Below are 19,579 nucleotides of genomic sequence, written 5' to 3'. Positions count from 1 at the left end.
ATCTAAACCTACTTCAAAGGCTTTAAGAATTTACCACGTATTCATAGCACCCAGCGTCCATCCATGTTCTTAGAGTACACGACGGTTTTTAAAAGAGGCATACATTTAAATTTTATAACTAAATGCGAATGTTTCTAAAAGTCAACTTGGAGTTATCTTGTAATAAATGTCATGATACACATACCAATTATGTTTTCCCGTCTCTAGGACTACCGAGGGAATGTATATGCATTTGTTGATAGTTTACCATAAATAATGTATCAAAGCAGATTCTCTGTCCTCTTACACTTGCTTTTCTAAAGAAGACATATTTCAGAGATTCCTTCTGGGCTTGTATTTTCTCCCCCATGGGCAAGGTGGTAAGGCATATCCGGAACCTCATTCTGAGAAACAACCACAATTTTTTATACACCCAAAGCTTCCCTTTAGATGGGAAAGCAAACTATATGGAAAGAGATGAAAAATACATTGGAAAACACTGTACTCCTGGGGCACCTGGGTGGCTCAGTCAGTGAAGCGTCCGACTTCGGCTCAGGTCATGATCTCATGGTTCCTGAGCCCGAGCCCTGCGTCGGGCTCTGTGCTGATGGCTCAGCACTTTGGATTCACTGTCTGCCTCTTTCTGCCCCTTCCCCATTCACACTCTGTCTCTCTCTCTCTCTCAAGAATAAACATTAAAAAAAAATTTTTTATGGGAATGCAAGCTGGTGCAGCCACTCTGGAAAACAGTATGGAGGTTCCTCAAAAAAAAAAAAAACAAAAACAAAAAAACTAAAAATAGAACTACCCTACGACCCAGCAATTGCACTACTAGGCATTTATCCTCAGGATACAGGTGTGCTGTTTCGAAGGGACACATGGACCCCATGTTTATAGCAGCACTATCAACAATAGCCAAAGTGTGGAAAGAGCCCAAATGTCCACTGATGGATGAATGGATAAAGAAGATGTGGAATATAGATACAATGGAGTATTACTCGGCAATCAAAAAGAATGAAATCTTGCCATTGGCGACTACATGGACGGAACTAGAGGGTATTATGCTAAGTGAAATTAGTCAGAGAAAGATAAATATCATATGACTTCACTCCTATGAGGACTTTCAGAGACAAAACAGATGAACCTAAGGGAAGGGAAGCAAAAATAATATAAAAACAGGGAGGGGGACAAAGCAGAAGAGACTCATAAATATGCAGAACAAACTGAGGGTTACTAGAGGGGTTGTGGGGGGGGGGATGGGCTAAATGGATAAGGGGCACTAAGGAATCCACTCCTGAAATCATTGTTGCACCTAATTTGGATGTAAATTTTAAAAAATAAAAAATAAAAGTTAAAAAAAGTTTTTTAATAAACATTAAATAAATAATTTTAAAAACTTTAAAAAGAAGAAACCACTACACTCTTCAAGTGGGAGGCCAGAATTGCAACATACTCAATTGGTAGAGAGACTATATAAAGGACTTTAAATCACGAACGACAGGACAGACAACCTACGGGGGAAATGGCAAAAGACGTGAGCACAGAGCGAATAAAAAAGGACGCACGGATAACCCGTGCACATGTGAAGAGAGGCTCACCGGCATCGGTCATGAGGCGAACGTGAAGCGAAACCACCGTGACTTCTCGCTTCCCCGGGGAACCAGGTTGGAAAAATCAAAAAGGCAACTGACCCGGAGAGTGATGAAGGGGAAGGCAGGGGGGCCTCGCGCCCCCTAGGGGTGGGTGAGCACATTGGCGTGACCACTCTGGAAAATGGTCTACCGTGGCCAGCAAATCACGCCCCTAGAAAGCGCCCCCGGTTGGAGAGAGAGGTAGGTCTGTCCCACGAAACGTGAGCCCACAGGCTGAGAATGCCTGGCCACGGTGGTCAGCCTTCGGGGGGGGGGGGGGGGCTGTCTTGCCCTGGGGAGGTGGGGCCGGCAGTCCAAACCCTCAGGTATGGGTGCAGGGGGCAGGGTGCGGGCAGGTGCAGTTCTCAGCGTGGTGCCAAGTCTGGCTTCCCAAGTCAGGCTGCTGGCACCAAAGCCAGCCGTGACTCCTCATCCCCGACAGCAGCTGCTCACACATACGGGGGGCCAGATAGCGTCTTGGCATGAAGTCCACGGTGCGCCCAGCAGTCGGCCCCTTGCTCCCTTCTGAGACATCAGAGAAACAGGGACCACACGCCTCCTCTTCCCGGCCCTTCGAACGAAAGTTATCCCACAAACCCCGGGTCTTAAACCAGACCTCATGATGGAGAGGTGTCCACCCTTCACCCACCCAGCTTCACCCTAAGAACGTTTCCCAGGGAGCCCCAGCTCACACACCCCAAAATGTCCACGTGGCATTGCTCCTAATAGCAAAACGCAGAAACCCAAATGATCCCCGTAGGCCGCATGAACACAATGGATCGTTGGACGGCAGTGAAAGGAATCGACACAGATGAATCTCGAAAATATAATGAGGAAGAAAAAAACAAGTTCCCCCAAGAATACTTGTAGAATTTCATATATGTCAGCAACAGATAAAAGTAAATAATACATTGTTTAGGGATATATATATATATATATATATAGGAAGGAAGGAATGGGCCATAGAAAATTCAGGATTGCAGTCACCTCTGGCAGGAGAGAGGGGACAACATGGGGGGCAGGTGGGGGCCCTCCAACGTCCTGGTGATACTCTGTTCCCTAAGCTGGTGGCCGGCACAAGAGTGTTCATTTTATTACTCTTCCTTAAGCTGGAAATTTACACTTATGCATTCTTGTCCACAGACACTAAAAATACGGAAAACAACGATGATTCCTACCCTCATCTGAATGCATAATTTTTGAAAGCCTTTGATGCCCTTCCTCCCTGATAATATTTTCTAACCTCTTAACTAATTCTGAATCTGCTTAACCACAAACGAAGAAGATTCAACAGATGTAGAAGCCAGCGAAATCAGTGGTCGTGGAGGGGCAGTAAACCGAGCGAGGTTGGCTGCTTAACCAACTGAACCACCCGAGTGCCCCCAAAAGTGTGTGCTCTTGAGGGGCGCAAACAGGGCTTTCTAGAACTGAGGCGTCCTTGGGTGGTCTCAGAAGTCCTACCCAGGGGGCTGCCAGCACTGCTGAAGGTGTGACCAGAAAAGCCGTCCAGAAATCCCTTGGGAGCCATGGAGTGGCCTTGTCCCACCGTCAGCCTTGGTCCATTGCCCAGAGGCATCAAAGCCCCATCCAAACCCAGAGTGAGATGGGTAACGGCCTTCCCCGCCTTCCCCGGAGGTCTCTCATTGCCTGAGGCTGGGGGACAGGCCCCCTCGTCTTTGCCCACCATTTGTTTCTGCAGGGCCAGGGCTAAGGTGAGGCCAGGGCAAAATGTAGGGGGCGCGGGGGGGGCTCTGGGTCGGGGATGGACAAGTGCAGGAGGGGTGCCTGAGAGCCAGCACTGCCTTAAATACGCGGAGGCCCAGGGGGGTGGGTGTTTTTGCCCCCTTGTTTGTTTGTTCAGAGCTCCCTGGTAGCTCACAAAGCCAGCCCCGTGTAACCACCGGTCAGACCCGCACACCGATGGGCCCAGCAGCAGAGCACCCTTCCCCATCCCTCTTCCATCCTCTTTCCCACGGCAAGCCACCATCCTGACTTCCAACATCCCAGTCCAGGGGGACCGCTGGTATCAGACTGCAGTGTCGTCTTTATTTCCGGACCAGCGAACACATTCGATCTGCCCAGAGGGTGGGCACGAAGCCAGTGGAACCTGCCCCAGCAGGAGCACCGGGGACAGCGCAGAAGGGCCCCTGCTGGTCCCAGGAAGCAAGGACTGGCGAGTCCCTATGAGCTCAGGACAGCGTGGACGCAGGGTTAGAACGGGAGACGCGGGTGCCCTGGACACCAGCTAGAAGCTGTTGCAAGAACAAATGAGAACCGAACAGAGATGCAGCCGTGGACTTGAAAGGAAGGACTTAGATTCGAGAGTCGTTTCTGGCGAACCCACAGGATTGGAAGCAGAAACACCGAGGATGAAACGAGGGTTAACAGGGCAGCATCGTAAATGTCAGGAGCGTCCATTAACAAAGGCATCTTTTCCCAACTTATTAAGGTTACCACCTTTCAAATAAGGACGCTGGAGGGGCATCTGGGTGGCTCAGTCGGCTGAGCGTCCGACTTAGACTCAGGTCATGATGTCACCGTTTGTGAGTTTGAGCCCCAAATCAGGCTCAAGGCTGTCAGCAGAGAGCCCGCTTGGGATCCTCTGTCCCCTTCTCTCTCTGCCCCTTCCCGACTGCGCTTGTGCAAGCTCGAGCTCTCTCTCTCTTTCTCGCAAAAATAAATAAACATTTAAAAAATAAAATAAAATAAAATAAAATAAGGATGCTGTTGGGCGCCTGGGTGGCTCAGTCGGTTGAGCATCTGACTTCAGCTCAGGTCATGATCTCGCAGTTCGTGAGTTCGAGCCCCGCGTCGGGCTCTCTGCCGACAACTCAGAGCCTGGAGCCTGCTTCGGATCCTGTGTCTCCCTCTCTCTCTGCCCTTCCCCTGCTTATGCTCTGTCTCTCTCTGTCTCTCAAAAATAAATAAATGTTGAAAAAAAAATTTTTTTAATAAAATAAAATAAGATGATGCAAAAACAGCACAAAAGAGAAAATGCTTCCATGTTTGACAAAACATAACCCACAGAACAACGTACTATACGTTGAGGTAGGGTCTTTTCAAAGAAGGAGTACGGGTCCCCAAATAACATAATGACCAAAGCGACGCCTTCAGACGGCCCAGCACCGCCTGGACTCACGCTTTCGCTGTAGGACACATCCGTGCTGCGGGACGTGCTGGAGTACAGGGTCCGGGTACTGTCCAGCAGGCCGTTCCTTCTGTTCCTCATGCTGAGCCTGGCACCCTCGAAGGACATCTTTTCTGTGGAGAACAGGGCGGGGAGGAGGGGTTAGCTTGAGTCGCAAACAGCAAAAGGACTTCACGGAAAGCCTTGTCACAGGCTCTTTTGCAGAGGGCCCCTTGCTCTGCCCCAGGTCCCCCACCGGTCACTGCACCCCTGCCCTGCTCTTCTGGCCTCATCCCCCCTCACCCCTCCGGGACCTGCTTGACTTCCTGTCCTCATGGCCCCTCCCACCTGGGGCAGGGCCCCCCTGGATGCTGCTCTCTGAGGCGGGGCCCCGCATCACAGACCACCACACTTGGGAGGTTCGCAGTGGCTGCTTCCAAGTTAAGGGCTTTGTAGTAAAACCATAAAGAACAAACCATAACAATGGCTTGTGTCAGCCGGAGGAGGGGGCCAGACTTTGAGAAGGATCCTGGCCTCGATCCTCCCCGTGGTAGCAGGGGCCAAGGGCCTGTGTGTCTAAGGTGGCTCTGGGACTCGGGGCCGGCACTTGGGCCCCAGGGATACCTGGCAATTCCCTCTCGGGCCTGGGAGCAGGCTGTCAGCCCAGGGGACCGAGAAGCCTCAGCCACCTTGCGGAGGATTCCGGGGCCGCCCCTGCTCTCCTGATGCCCAGACGCCCCCATCCCCACCTGCGGGGACTGCCTCGGACCCATGGGGAGGATTCCGGGGCCGCCCCTGCTCTCCTTACTCCCCAACCCCCTCATCAGACCTTCAGGGCCTCCCTCAGACCCGGAGCCCAGGTTGCAGGCAAAAACACCCACGGCTACTCCCTCCACTTCCCTGTGTTGTCTGGCAGACACAGTAAACACATTTCTAGAACGAAAGCATCATCCTTCCCCGTCTCCCTGAGTGTCCTCCTCCAGCACGAAGCTGCCACGCATGATGGCCACACCACATCCAGGGGCAAGTCCCACCTCCTCCCCGGTCGCTAGCCTCTCCAGGAGCCCACAGCTGCCCCCGGGGTCCCACCCTCTGTCTGGAACCTTCTTCTGCAGACCCTCTCTGTCTGTCTGTCTGTCTGTCTGCTCAACCTCGGGGCCTCACGTCTGCACCGCTTCTGTGGGGAGGTGCCATGTGACCCCCAGGCAGAGGCACGCCCTGGTGACTCCTGTAGCACCCCTGCTCCCCACCCAGCTGCCGGAACCCCTGATTCGTTTAATGATCTGTTTGGCTCCTGGACCAGATCTGTCTTGTTCAGCATTATATGCCCAGGACCCGACAAGGCACACAGAGGTGATCTGTACAAATATGTATTGAGCGAATAATTTAAATGAATAAATAACACCCCCTACTGACCCCTAAATCCTCCTCCTGCTTTCACACAGCCTTCCCTGGGTGTGGAAAGGTCTGGACCCACCACCGCCCAGCCGGTGTTCCTGCTGTCTCTGGCCCAACGGCCCCTCCCAGGCAGCCTCAAAAGGCTCCCACCCCGCAGAGACTGGAAGCTTCTTTGAAACCCACTCAGAACAGCTGGTACAGGCTGTTTAAAACAATGAGTGCTTCTTTTACTTCTCTCCCCAGACATTTGAAAGAGAGGCTCGGAGTATTAATTGGTACTTTACATACATTATCGTAAAACCACAGATCAATCCTGCAAGGTATTTACTGTGATCCCCATACAGCAAATTGCTTCTAAGTAGGGCACCAATGGTCAAGAAATGATTTCATTTGCCCCGCAATGAAAAACTGCTTGCTTTTTTTTTTTTCTGCAATGGGAAAAGGTGTTTTTTTGCTTTTTAGTCACATTTCGGTCAAACAAGACACAGGCAAGTCACGTAAGATGTGCAGGGGGCGGCCCTGCCCTGGCACGTCCAATGCCTACATGAGATATTTGTTTCCACCTGCTCTTCTGAGGCGAGCTGATGCTCAAGTCGATTGATTATGAGTTTAGGCCTTCTTCACGACATCTTATGTCACAGGTGCTCTGGGTGATCATCCTGAACGGGGTCAGGGGTTAGGGCGTGGGGGAGAGAGGAGCCAGGCATTAGCAGAAGGGGCTATAGGGCAGAGGGCCACAGGGAAAGGGCAGAAGAGACACCCGGGGGGGAGAGCCTGGAGAGTGAAAGGAGGGTATCCAAGGCCCCCACGCCCAGGAACCCCGGGAAAGGGCGAGTGAACTGGATAGGCTGACAGCCAGGAGGGGAGGAAGGAAGAAAAGTCACACCAGGGAGAAACCAACCGATGCACTGGTGCTGTGGAAAATAGGCTCGTATCACCAGGCCGGACAATAGAAAATCGGGTAGAAAAAAACGGGCTAAGGGCTGAAATCCAAATCCATCAAAGAGGGAGCACAAATTGCTAAAAAACGTGAAAACAGACTAATCTTCCTTTCTCATAAAAGCCATAAAAGGCCCATAACGATGAAACTCCACAAGGAGGTGTTTTCAGATGATAATATTTGACGGTGGGAGGATGGTGATGAGACAGACAATGCCAGACGACTGGGTGGGGTGAAAACCCTTTTATGGCCTTCAAAGCAACTTGGCAGTAAAGTAGCAAGGCATTTAAATACTGTCACCCCAGGGAACCAGCTTTGGAGACCCTAGATAAAAGCAAGAGTCAGAAACACAAAAAGTTGTACTGAAAAGCTGTTGATCGCGGAGTTCTTTCTAACAGGGGCAATCAGAAACAACCTAAATTTCCATTCATAGAACATTCCACCCAAAAAAAGTAAAAGGGTGGTGCCATTAAGGGGGTATAATTTAATGACATGGAGAAATTATTATGATTTGTTCCAAATAGGGGGAAAGAAAGAAAGAAAGAAAGAAAGAAAGAAAGAAAGAAAAGAAAGAAAGAAAGCGGCAAGGAATCCTGGTGGTTAAGAGACACAGCTTCACGGACCGGCTCTCGGATGAACCACCAGGCCGCAGACCTTGAGTGGGTCCTTCACCCTCCTGGCCTCCTTATGAAGGCGGCTCAGCGCCTGCAGGAAAGGCATCTGCCTCCGTAGGGAATGTAAATGCCTTACAGATGATGTGCAGAAGGCACCCGGGAGTAAATACACCGAAATGCTAATCACTATATGCTAACGTGGGGGCAGGGTAGGATAGAGAGTCATTCTTTTCATTGTTTTTTACTTTTTATATTTACCAAAAGTAAATACATTGCTTGTGCCGTCTTCAAAATACACTTAATAAACAGGATAAGCCACGAGAGGCTGGGCAAGGGGAAGATAAGCAGTGGCCATAACAATGGCAGTTTCAGTGATGGGGTTGAGAGAGCATGTAGACACCGGTGAAGACAACCGGTGTGGACCTCCCCTCCAGAAGAGCAAACGGGAGGGGGGGCGGCGGTGATGGCCGACTTGGGGCCTGTTTCAGTCTCTCAGAAGAAAACTAGCAGACGGGGGCAGGTATGATAACTGCGAGAATGAGGGCGTGAAGAAGAAGGGCTTTGTGGGTCAGGCAGGACTGCTGAATCGGTCCCCACTAACATCACCAATCGGAGATAAATAACCAATCAAAGATCAAAGGAAAGGAAAGCCAACAATCGCATAATGCATACGGATGAGAAACTTTGGCTGTTTCTTCCCCCTCGCGTCACAGTTTCTGAAACCCTTCCTGGATAAGGAAGTGATTGGCGTTCCTCTCCCGGCGCCCTGGTCCTACGTGGCCTGCCTGACTCTTACTGCGGAGATGAAATAGGGACAAAGTCCGGGTGTTCAGGGCTTCACTCAACAGCCGAGTCTAGAGTGTGGTTTTCAAAGGGCGTCCTGGGGGCCTCCCTCCCAGCTAAGAGGGGCTGAGGGACGCCACACACACACACACATCGGTGGGAGCAGCACTGCCTTCACCCCATTCACACCTCCAAGGTCCTAGAAGGTCCTAGAAGGTTCTAGAAGGTGGCCTCTGTGGAAAGGTTTCTGCTGTTGAAGAGCAGCTAGAATCCAGCTCCTGAGCTCTGGTCTGCTCTGCACACCTGCTCCCCATCCCCCAACGGCACTGGCAGACAGGGGACGTCTGAAGCCTCAGTCTCTTGGAATCGATAAGAGAGCCACTACTGAACTTGAGGAAAAGTAAGTTTATCGATGGTTTACCATGCCCCGAAAGTTACAAGTGATGGATTTATCCATGATAACCCCCAACGAATGGGAGTTGGAGTTTCACATACAACTTGGGAAATATGATTGCGTCACTCCGAAACTAGAATGCAACGGAAAACGTTATACAACCATGGCATCCAAGTGTATGGTCTCACCAGAACTGCCTCTCGGATACTGCTTCTTTCCAGGGATCCGATCTGCAGTATTTAGGGTTCACATGACAGAGACACGGGCTTCCCACCCATTTGGAGGGCACTGGAGTATGGGGCTTAAAAGTGTGAGTTTCAAGTCTAGGACCATCTCTTTATTTTCTCTTTAACTCAGAGTGTATTTCTTTAAATTCATGGAACTCTGGGCTAGGAGTCGGAAAGCAAAGTCAAGAAAATGGCCCGTGATGTGGATAGAACTTCTCTGATTGAATCCACCAGTAAAATGACAGCAAGGGCACCCCACGGTGTGTAATAACCATATTTGAAGGGGGTGATTTCGTGTAACGCAGACCCTCCATTCACTGTGCTATTCGTCTCAAAAATCGTGGGGTTGGCAAACACATCAGGAAAGCTCAGACATCACACCACAGGCCAGGGAGTCAAAAGTTCGGGCAAAACCAAGAGAAATACTTGTCTTTAATAACGAAAAGTTCAACATCAAGAGGAATTCAAGTCAACACACTGAGAAACCCCTGTTTATACAGTCAAACTTCTAGGGAAGGGCACCTGGTGGCTCAGTCGGTTAAGCATCCGACTCTTGATTTCGGCTCCGGTCATGATCTTCTGGTTTGTGAGTTGGAGCCCGGCGTCAGGCTCTGCACTGACAGTGTGGTGCCTGCTTGGGATTCTCTGTCTCGTTCTCTCTCTCTGCCCCTCCCTGGCTCATGTGCACTCTCTCTCTCTCTCTTTCTCTCTCAATCAATAGATGAACTTAAAAAGAAATAATAATCAAACCTCCAGGGAGATGAAGACTGTGTGGTAGAAAAACAAAACAAAACAAAACAAAAGCAAAGGCTTGGAGTCAGGAAAAACCAAGCTTGACACAAGGCTCAAGCAGCATCGGCCTGTGGATGGTCAGCATTACTTGGGACGAGCCCACAGCAGCTCAGCACAGTGCTTGGGTGACATTAGCTTCAGTGCTTCTGTCCTTACTGCCACCATAAGTGTAGGGACTTCAAAAGAAGAATGAATAAGGTGTCACAGGAAAAGCAAAATGGCAGGAAACACCACTGATTCTTAAGCATCGTGACCTCCTCCCCTGCCTCGCCCACGAGGGAAACGTGTTTCATCTGCTCAGCTCCTGGGGCTCATGGGGAGTGAAAAAAGGAGAGAAGCCTAGAAAAGCTGAATAGATTTATATTCCAAAGGACCCAGAGCCAGTCACAGGAGAACAAATGTGGAAATGGGAGGGGGAGGCTCCGGAGAGATGGTAGGGGTGTATGAGGGGAGCCGGGTGCACAGGGATGCTGCCGTGAGTAAGGCCGTTGTGAGACAGGTAGACAGCATCTTTTGGACTTTTTTCTGAGTTCAACCATTTCTCTCATTTATCTATTGCCGTGTCGGAAATTACGTCAGAACATAACTACTAAAATCAGCACGTACTTTGATCTCACTTTCCTGCAGGTCGGGAACCTAGGCACAATTGAGGTGGGTTCTCTGTTGTCGAGGTACAAGCAGAGGCTGGGGTCTCATCTGAAGGCTGGATGGGGGAAGGCCCTGCTTCCAAGCGCACGTGGTTGTCAGCAGGGTTGAGTTCCTAGGGTCCTCAGGACCTCACTGGCCGGTGGCTGGAGGCCACCCTCAGTTTTGGCTCTGTGGGCCCTCCTATGCGGCAACTTGCTTGGTCAAAGCATGCCAGCCCATAAGGTAATAGAATCTGCCACAAGGCAAAGTCACTGGCTTTTGTAATGTCATCATGCGAGTGACATCCCAAATCACCTTTGCCATATTCTATCGTGAGAAGCAAATCACTGAGTCCTGCCACATTCCAGGGGAGGGGACCACACACAGACACAAACACCGAAAGGCAGGGGTCCTTCGGGGCCATCTCAGAAGCCTGCCTGCCACCGTGTCCTTTCATTCACATTTGTTTCCAATGCTCTTGCTATGTTGGACCTACATATCTTTTGAATAAAATATTGTGCGAGACCAGTCCTAAGACTCTTCAATTTTATTTGGGTCCCGTACATGGAAAAATCAAAGCGGGACCCCCTAAGGTATCTGATTGAGCAGCAATGCTAAGGAGGAAATCCGAGTAGCTTCAGGAAAGAATGACAGAGCCCCCGCAAACCTGACCCTCACTGCACTAAGTCAGTGTTGGGTCAAGTTTGTTCATCTGCCCGCTGCCTTCAGGTTACTCTCTGGATGACTGTCACCCAACTTCCCCCAGCCCCATGGCAGTCCATGTAATCCGGGAATTAGACCCAGCTTGTTATTGTCAAGCTATTCTTTTTAGATTGTATATTTGTATGTATGAGAATACTTTTTATGTCTATGTTTTCGACCCTCTTTCAGACTCGACCCTCCATGTATCACTGGTGTCCCGGTGGGAGTCCATTCATTCTGGACTTCTCCACCCTGGATTCATCTGTCTGCGTCGGCAGGAAGTCCCTGGGGATGATTTGAGAGGAGCGACTCACAGGAGGTGTACATGGGGTACTTTTTATTCATGTGAATGTCTTTTTGCACGTGAAGAGTTTGACAACATTCTCCCCCCACCGTAGAAACTGTTCTGTTCTTATTAGACTTTTGGTCTTGTAAAAGAAAACCCTGAGGGCAGCCTCATTTTTATTCTTTCTTCCCAGCATTTATTTGCCTTTCCCTCTTCTTCTATTTTTTTTATATTTATTTATTTTTGAGAGGTGGGGGGTGGGGGGTGGGGAGAGGCAGAGAGAGAGAGGGAGACACAGAACCTGAAGCAGGCTCCAGGCTCTGAGCTGTCAGCACAGCAGGGCTCGAACTCCCCAACGGTGAGATCATGACCTGAGCCTAAGTTGGAGGCTTAAAGGATTGAGCCACCCAGGCGCCCCTCCCCCTTATTCTTAAATGCTAATATTTTATTGACTCCTGCTAGCTAGTGGCTTAAAATGTTTACTTTGTGAACTCTTTTTACACGCAAACTCAGGTTTGGTTGTTCTGGTTTTTTTGCAGCTCTACTAAGCCTGTTGTTGGTGTTTTCTTATTGTGTTCTAATTACAGCCCCCCCTGGGTGTGAATGGCTCCAGGGAGCACGTCGCCTCCCCAGTCAGTCCCCATAATGTGTAATGAAGGCAGTTGTGACCAAGACAGAAGGAGAGGGTTTGCTCAGAAAAGAAGTCTCACGACCCAGCAGCGAAGTTCCTTCCCGAACTGACTCCAGTCCTCTTTGTGCATGAAACTGGCACCCTCCTCAGGGGTGGCAAACACGGGCACCATCGTGGCACCCAACATCAAACCAGAGACTGTGCTCAGGTATCTGGTGGACACGAGCTCAGTGTCCTACACAGTGACCCCTGGCAGAGTGGGAACAGCACAGGCTGAGGCTGAGGACATCGTGAGGCTCTGCCCCATCAACTCTCCAACCCAGACAGGAGCCCCTCGGGGCAACCGCGCCACCCCTTGCTGTGGCCATCATGTGTGGAGCCACGGGGAACACGGATAGATGTGCCATGAAAGTAACACGCCTTTCAGAAGAAGAAAATGATCCCTGTAGAGGAGACACCATAGTCAAAAGGTCAACAGGATAAATCTTCCTCCCTGGGCTAATGAAAGAATTGGGTCTTTAGTACAAAAAAGTCCCACCAAGGGGTGCCTGGGTGGTTCAGTCAATTAAGCATCCGACCCTTTTTTTTTTTAACGTTTATTTATTTTTGAGAGACAAAGACAGAGCATGAGCAGGGGAAGGGCAGAGAGAGAGGTAGATGCAGAGTCTGAAGCAGACTCCAGGCTCCAAGCTATCAGCACAAAGCCCGACACGGGGCTTGAACTCACAAACTGTGAGATATCATGCCCTGAGCCCAAGTTGGACATTTAACCAACTGAGCCACCCAGGTGCCCAAAGTGTCTGACTCTCGATTTCGGCTCAGGTCGCGGTCTCACGGTTCGTGAGTTCGAGCCAGGCTAAAACAGTGTGGAGACTGCTTGGGATTCTCTCTCTCCCTCTCTCTCTCTCTCTCTCTCTGTCCCTCCCCTGCTGGCTCTCTCTGTTTCTCTCAACATAAATAAACTTTAAAAAAAAAAAAGAAGTTCCACCGAGTCTCATGCCAGGCAAAATTAATTGGCTTAGAGGTGTCTTGGTGAAATCATTCAAGGATAAGAATAAACACAAAACTGTACGAGCAGAAAAAAATAAGGTACAAGAGGACGGGAAGTAAGCCTGGCATCAAACTTCTCCTCGGTGGCACCATAAGCCGGAAGATGAAGCATATGTGTATTTTTTAGAGAGAAAAGACGGTGATCTAGGAATTACATGCTCAGCCAATTCAGCTGTGAGCGCCCCAGAGAGGTGCGCTTGGGAACCAGAGAGCAGGGGACAGGGAGCCACCCACAGGGCTTGAACCAGTTCTGGAAGGGGGCAGGGTGGGGGGAAGAATCTAAATAATAAATGGAAAGGCACCTGGCTGGCTCAGTCCATTGAGCATCCGACTTGGGCTCAGGTCATGATCTCTCGGTCCGAGGGTTCGAGCCCTGCGTCAGGCTCTGTGCTGACGGCTCGGAGCCTGGAGCCTGCTTCAGGATCTGTGTCTCCCTCTCTCTGTGCCCCTCTCCCACTCACTCACTCTCTCTCTCTCTCAAAAATAAACATTAAAAAATAAATAAATAAATAAATAAATAAATAAATAAATAAATAATAAATGGAGAAGACATGGGAACAACCTGTTTGCCTCACCGTCTAAATGTTTATTTTGTCCTAGGTGCGCAAAGTTTGGAAGAGACTTACTGAAAGATTGCTGGGTACAAAGGAAGCAAAGAGCAATTCGTGAGCAGAGGGTGAAAGGAGAGAGACTCCAGACGTGCGGGGCTGACCCAGCACATGGAAAGCCAGCCTGCTGGGGCTGCTAGAAACTTCCTGCAGCCTGATCTCGCTGGGGGACTAAGCAAAGGGGTGAGCACGGTCAGGTGCAAGCAAGATCAACCCCCCCCTCCGGCCCCCCATGCCCTGAGCCAGCAGCCTTCAGGGTACAAAGAGCTCCTGGGTCGGGGGAGGGGGTGGGGCCGGATGGGTGGGACGATAAAGCGGGCTCCTTCTAGCCACGGTGAAACAGTTCCAGAACCTGACTGGTGGTGGTGGTTACCCAAATGTGCTCCTGCTAAAATTGAATAAAATGACACACGCACAGAGGAGTACATCTCAGTGAGAAATCTGAGTGCAGTCTGTGGGTGATACCGATGTCCGTTTCCTGGATTGGATGCTAGAGCATAGCGCCCCGCCCCCCCCCCCATTGGGGAAAAGGGGCGAAGGCTACTTAGGACCCCTCGGCACTATTTTTCCAACTCCCTGTGAATCCACCATTATTTCCAAATAATGATTTGAAAGGGAAATGACTCCCGTGTAAAAGGAACACTGGGCCGCACAGGGGGAGCCACCCCAGACGGAACCCGGCGCCCCCAACGCACCAGCCTGGGGGCCTGTTGCCTCTAAGGCCTTGAACGCTCGTGGAAGTTGCTCAGGGAAAGCGGTTCCCGGAGCGATGGGCCCCAGGGTACAGGCACCTGAGAGGCTGGCCAGATGGAGGACTTACCCGTTTAACTGTGCGTGATCTCAGCTTTCAGAGTCTTAGCAATCTCTCGATTATTTTTATTGATGGCCCTGACACTCAAAGATTGCGGACGGACGTTGCCTGAGTAGAGAATTAAGACCCAAATGGACTCTGAAATGCCATTGGCGGTTTCACAGTTTCACAGTGGGATCGCGAAGGCATAGATGCCCGCACACATCAGGCCCCACAGCAGTTCCCAACCAAAGACCCACGGTGTCTCCAGTTGCCCATGCAGAGAAGCACATGTTCTCTGCACAGACTGAATGGCTGGGGGCCTCATTAAAACTCAGCTTGCGGGGCCCCCGAAACTGCTCGTCAGCTCCGAGGTGGCCCACAGGCTCTGCATCTCTAACAAGTTCCCAGGTGCCACTGGGGCCCTTGGTCAGGGGACCCCATTTACAGCACCAGCGACCTCACCCAGGACACTGCGAATAGTCTCCATGACCCTCTCGTCTCTGGCTTCAATCCCAGCTCTTCAGCACTTATCATTGGATCTTTTTATTTATTTATTTTTAGTGTTTATTTACTTTTTAGAGAGAGAGAGAGAGACAGAGCACAAGGGGGGGGATGGGGGGCAGAGAGAGAGGGAGACACAGAATCCGAAACGGGCTCCAGGCTCCGAGCTGTCAGCACAGGGCCTGACGCGGGGCTCGAACTCCCAAGCCATGAGATCATGGCCTGAGCCGAAATCGGACGCTCAACAGACTGAGCCACCCGGGCGCCCCGGGATCTTTATAAAACACAAGCATGTAACTGGGGTGCTTCAGAGACCGTATCGTGTCAATCTGGGCTCGGGGTTCTTCTGTGGGTCATAACTTGAATTTATGGACAGCGCAGTTTGTCCTGCAAACACACGAGACGCATCCCCATCAGCCGTGAACGGCCCCCTCGTGCCAGGAGAAAATAGTGGCCGCGTCTCACGCAAGGTCTGTTATGTGCCAGGCGCTATGCTGAGCTCTTAACCCTCAGTCCTCCTGTGAGTTAGATGATTCTTATTCCCCCGCTTAAACGGATGAGGAAACCAAGGCACAGAACGTTACGGATGCCACATTACCACCTCTTGGGGAAGAGGCAGACTGTCATTTACACTCCATTCATACACCGTTAAAATTTAAATTTAAATCGAGGAGTAGAAACCTCGAGGGGGAGAGGTTGGCCTAATGCGCTCTTCATTACTGGCGTTCACGGCTCATTCCGAATCATCTAGAAATCACCCATTCCTAACAGAATACTCCTGCATCCTGCGAGCCTGTTGCAAAACCAAAACCAAAACCAAAACTCAATCTGCTACGCGATCGTCCAGGTACAAGAAGAGCATTGGGCATGTGTTTAAAATTATGGTTTCCCTGCCTCTCGCCACCAGGGAGACAGGTGGTCTTCAAGCAGGATGTGTTACCTAAGTCTCCGTGTGGTAAAGGAGACCAGACAGCAAGTTTTCCTTATGTCACCCGAAATGAGAGGGACTGTCTCGTTCGTGCTCCGAAAGAATGTTCCAAAGGGCCGGTGCCGAAGCCCGACCATCTCCACTGCCTCCACTCCCTCCATGAATCAATTATTCATAACGGTGAGTGATACTTGCAGAAGCTTCAAACAGAAATGACACCATGCGGAGACATCTTCTCCCTTCCCGTTCTCGCCCCAGCCCTGGAGGTTTACCCAAGAGTTACAGTGACCCCACAAGGGTTAACGTGCACCTCGCCTCCCCCGTCTGGTTCACCCTGGAGGACTGAGATCGGTGTCGTCGTGGGAATTATCCCGCTTTCCCAAGGGGCCGTAGTTTTGTCAGTCACATTTTTGAAGTTTGCATCGATGGGTAAAAACTGGGGGAACGGTGAAAACCCAGGGGAGCTCCTAAAATCATTGATCCCAGGGTCTCTGGCCCCAGAGAGGAGAGAGGAGAGAGGTGAGTCCCAGCAGCAAATGAATTTGAAGGTGCTAGTTGCTGAGAGCCCCCTAGAATAAGGGGGAAAGACCAGGGGTCCCTCTATGCCTGGAGCCCTGTCTCTTCACGGGTACCAGGAATAACATCAAATGTTAGGCAAGACAAAGAATGAATACCGCATGATACCAACTTTGTTCCAAATTTTAAAGAACCATAAATCAAAAGTCACAACCCTGAAAGAAAGTGCTTTACACTCTCGAGACACCGAGGAGCCAAAACCCCCTACCATGAGGGGGTCTGTATTCTGCTGAAGAATCTTAACTCCGAGAAAGTCAGCGCCAGCAGTCATGGGCTCAAAACCGAATAGAAATGAAATCTTTAATTATTCATCCAACCCCTCAGTGTTTCACTTTTGCTTCTAAAGAACACAAGCCATGAGCGTGTTCCGGAAGCTGACAAAAGGTAAGGGAGCGCAGTGTGTAAAAATCAGTCACATATCCTTTTCTCCTTCCATCAAAGACTGTTGACGCTTTGGACACGTTCTTTCTTGATGCTAATTTAGGCTCCCTCATCGTCTTGATTTAAGAAGAAACTGGTGACGTCCTCGATCATCCCATGTTTGGAGAACATAGGATCGCTTTAGACCGTCCGCTGCACAGTTAAGATGCCAGTGCATTTCTTAATAAAGCTCATTTGAGGAAATTTCTGACTCTGTCAATCGGGGGGGGGGGGGGCGCTGTAATTATATTTTAAATCATTCAGAAACCTGCTGCAGACGTCTACACTTCTAAATACATCCAAACGAGTACTGTATTTATCTGTGGACTACCATCTCGCTTATCCCCACAGCTCCCTGAGAAATTTCCCGTCTTGTCTTCTGTTCCTTCCAAATCTTCACAGATTTCACATCTTCCCAGAAAATCTAAACGATGCCCTTCCCAAACACACCCTATTCGTGCCAATTCTACGAGTCACAACAATCGCGACATTTACGGAGAGACAAAAAAAGCAAAGGTTGGTAACATACCAGCTGAGGTAGGATTTTTGTCCGGCAGGATTTGCTTGCACTGGAAGGATCCTGCTGGCCTCCCCTTTCTTGCAGAGGAAGGAGGCTTTTATAATCTGAGCTTTCTCAGCCCCGCCCTCCTCCCCGAGGCTCTTGGAAGGAGAGGAACAAAAAAATTTAATCAGCTAAGAGAACACTCGAAAAGCCACGACGGTAGCAATTTAGTGATCGCGTCTGAGTGACCAGAGCATAACTAGAGAACACAGTACTTTAAGTGCTAACAGAGTAAACACAAACATTCTCTCTCTTGGCTTGCCAATGTCAGTGTTAAGTCACACTAGCATTTAATTTCTACAATTTATGGCACATCTTAAAAACCACAAATGAAATCGGAAATGTTCATTATGGAAGGTGATGACAAGATTAATTAATAGGTGAAAAGCTTTTAATTGATTAGAAGAAAATCATAAAGGGCATTTAATAAACTTTTTTTTTTTTGCAGTTTCTGTTCAATTTGTCTACACCAACTCAGCATTGGGCTAGCTGGGGTGTCGGGGGGTAGCAGGCTGTCTCAGCAAGGCTAGCTTCATTCACTTGTAGTAACACCTACGCCTTCTTAACACTTGGCCTTGGTAGTCACTCCACCAGCAAGGCTGAAAAGTAATCATCGTCAGGGGGCGGCCATCAGCCGTCTTATTGAAATGTTGCACCACAAACATCATTTCAATAGTTTTGTCATAGGTAATGCTCCTGGAGTGTTGGCTGTTCTTCCTTTCTTTTTTTTTTAAGATTCTTTTAAATGTTTATTTACTTATTTTGAGAGAGTGAGCCAGCGCCAGGCGAGCAGGGGAGGGGCAGAGAGAGAGGAGAGAGAATCCCTTCAGAGCAGAGCCCGACTCAGAGCTCGATCCCATGAACTGTGAGATCATGACCTGAGCCAAAAATCAAGATTTGGACACTCAACCCACTGAGCCACCCAGGCGCCCCTAAGATTTTATTTTTAAGTAATCTCTGCACCCAATGTGGGGCTCGAACTCACAACCCTGAGGTCAAGAGTCACACACTCTCCCTACCGAGCCAGCCAGGCGCCTTGCCTGTTCTTGCTATGACGTATTTATATATGAAGTATGTGCTATAGGCAAGAAGTGAGAGGATAGTATAATTTTAAAGTTGATTACATAGTACAAGCAAATGCAGAAGTGTTAGAGATTGAACATAAGGAATGTCAGGGGCGATTTCATCAAGGCAGAGGGATCCAAGCACGATCTAAAAGGAGGGATAAGATGCCATCAACAAAAGCAGTAGCTCCTATAAAGAGCATTTTTGATTCAGAGGGAGAAAACCCCTATGACAAAGAGAAACAAAAAAACTTAACGTAGGACCACAAACTAATACTCTGAGGGTCAGGCGGGTCATGAAAATGAATGGAGACACCAAGTGCAAGGCAATAGGGAAGAGTGGGGACTATGGAAAACTGGGTATGACCCATACTGCATTTGAATGAGGACCCGCATGAGAAGAGGTCTAGCAAGAGACAGAGAGAGAATCAGAGAACTCTCAAAACCACCCTTAATGTGGATCCCAGGACTAAAACTCCCACCCTCCTACAATCTCCTTCCCTGACCCCCACACACCTAGGCATACACACAGAGCCCCTGGATCCCATCCTCTGTTTCCTGAGCCTGCAGTCTACACAGCATTCTTCTAGGTATTTTCAGACATAAAGGAATCAGAAGGCAGAATCTACAATCCAGTGTGAAACTCAGAAAATGAATCGGAAAAGACTAGAAAGCTAGAAAATTATAGAGACTGAAGTCCAAAGTGCAGATAGATGTGCTATGCAGGAATACTGGCGGAAGGTGATGCGGCAACCGTCACAGGCTGGCAGAGAACAAGCTGATAATAGAGGGGAAGGGCGTGATGTGGGCAAACGGGGTGGAGCATGGCCTGTTCAGCAAGTGAAACATTATAGAGCCCATGAGCATCTTGATTGGAGCGTATCTACGGGGAAAGACTCAAAATCCATGTTGCCAAGTGATTGGCATAGGTTGCAAAACTGGGGCG

The 19,579-nt window shown here is 49.7% G+C and overlaps 1 protein-coding gene across 1 annotated transcript in view; it reads right to left on the bottom strand.

The window, feature by feature from the left end:
- TRPM8 (transient receptor potential cation channel subfamily M member 8) overlaps positions 1-17,620 on the bottom strand; it is a 94,896-nt gene extending 77,276 nt beyond the window's left edge. Inside the window, exons 1-2 of the mRNA XM_027047159.2 lie at positions 17,537-17,620; positions 4,750-4,871 (exon numbers count right to left, since the gene is read on the bottom strand). Coding sequence (XP_026902960.1) covers positions 4,750-4,866 — 117 coding nt within the window. The 5' untranslated portion in view covers positions 4,867-4,871; positions 17,537-17,620. The remainder of the gene's footprint in view (positions 1-4,749; positions 4,872-17,536) is intronic.
- Between the last annotated feature and the right edge of the window lie 1,959 nt (positions 17,621-19,579).

The sequence above is a fragment of the Acinonyx jubatus genome, chromosome C1 (genome assembly GCF_027475565.1).
Source record: "Acinonyx jubatus isolate Ajub_Pintada_27869175 chromosome C1, VMU_Ajub_asm_v1.0, whole genome shotgun sequence".
Taxonomy (NCBI): Eukaryota; Metazoa; Chordata; class Mammalia; order Carnivora; family Felidae; genus Acinonyx; species Acinonyx jubatus.
Note: the sequence above shows the minus strand (reverse complement) of the source record. Positions and strands in the feature narration are given on the sequence as shown.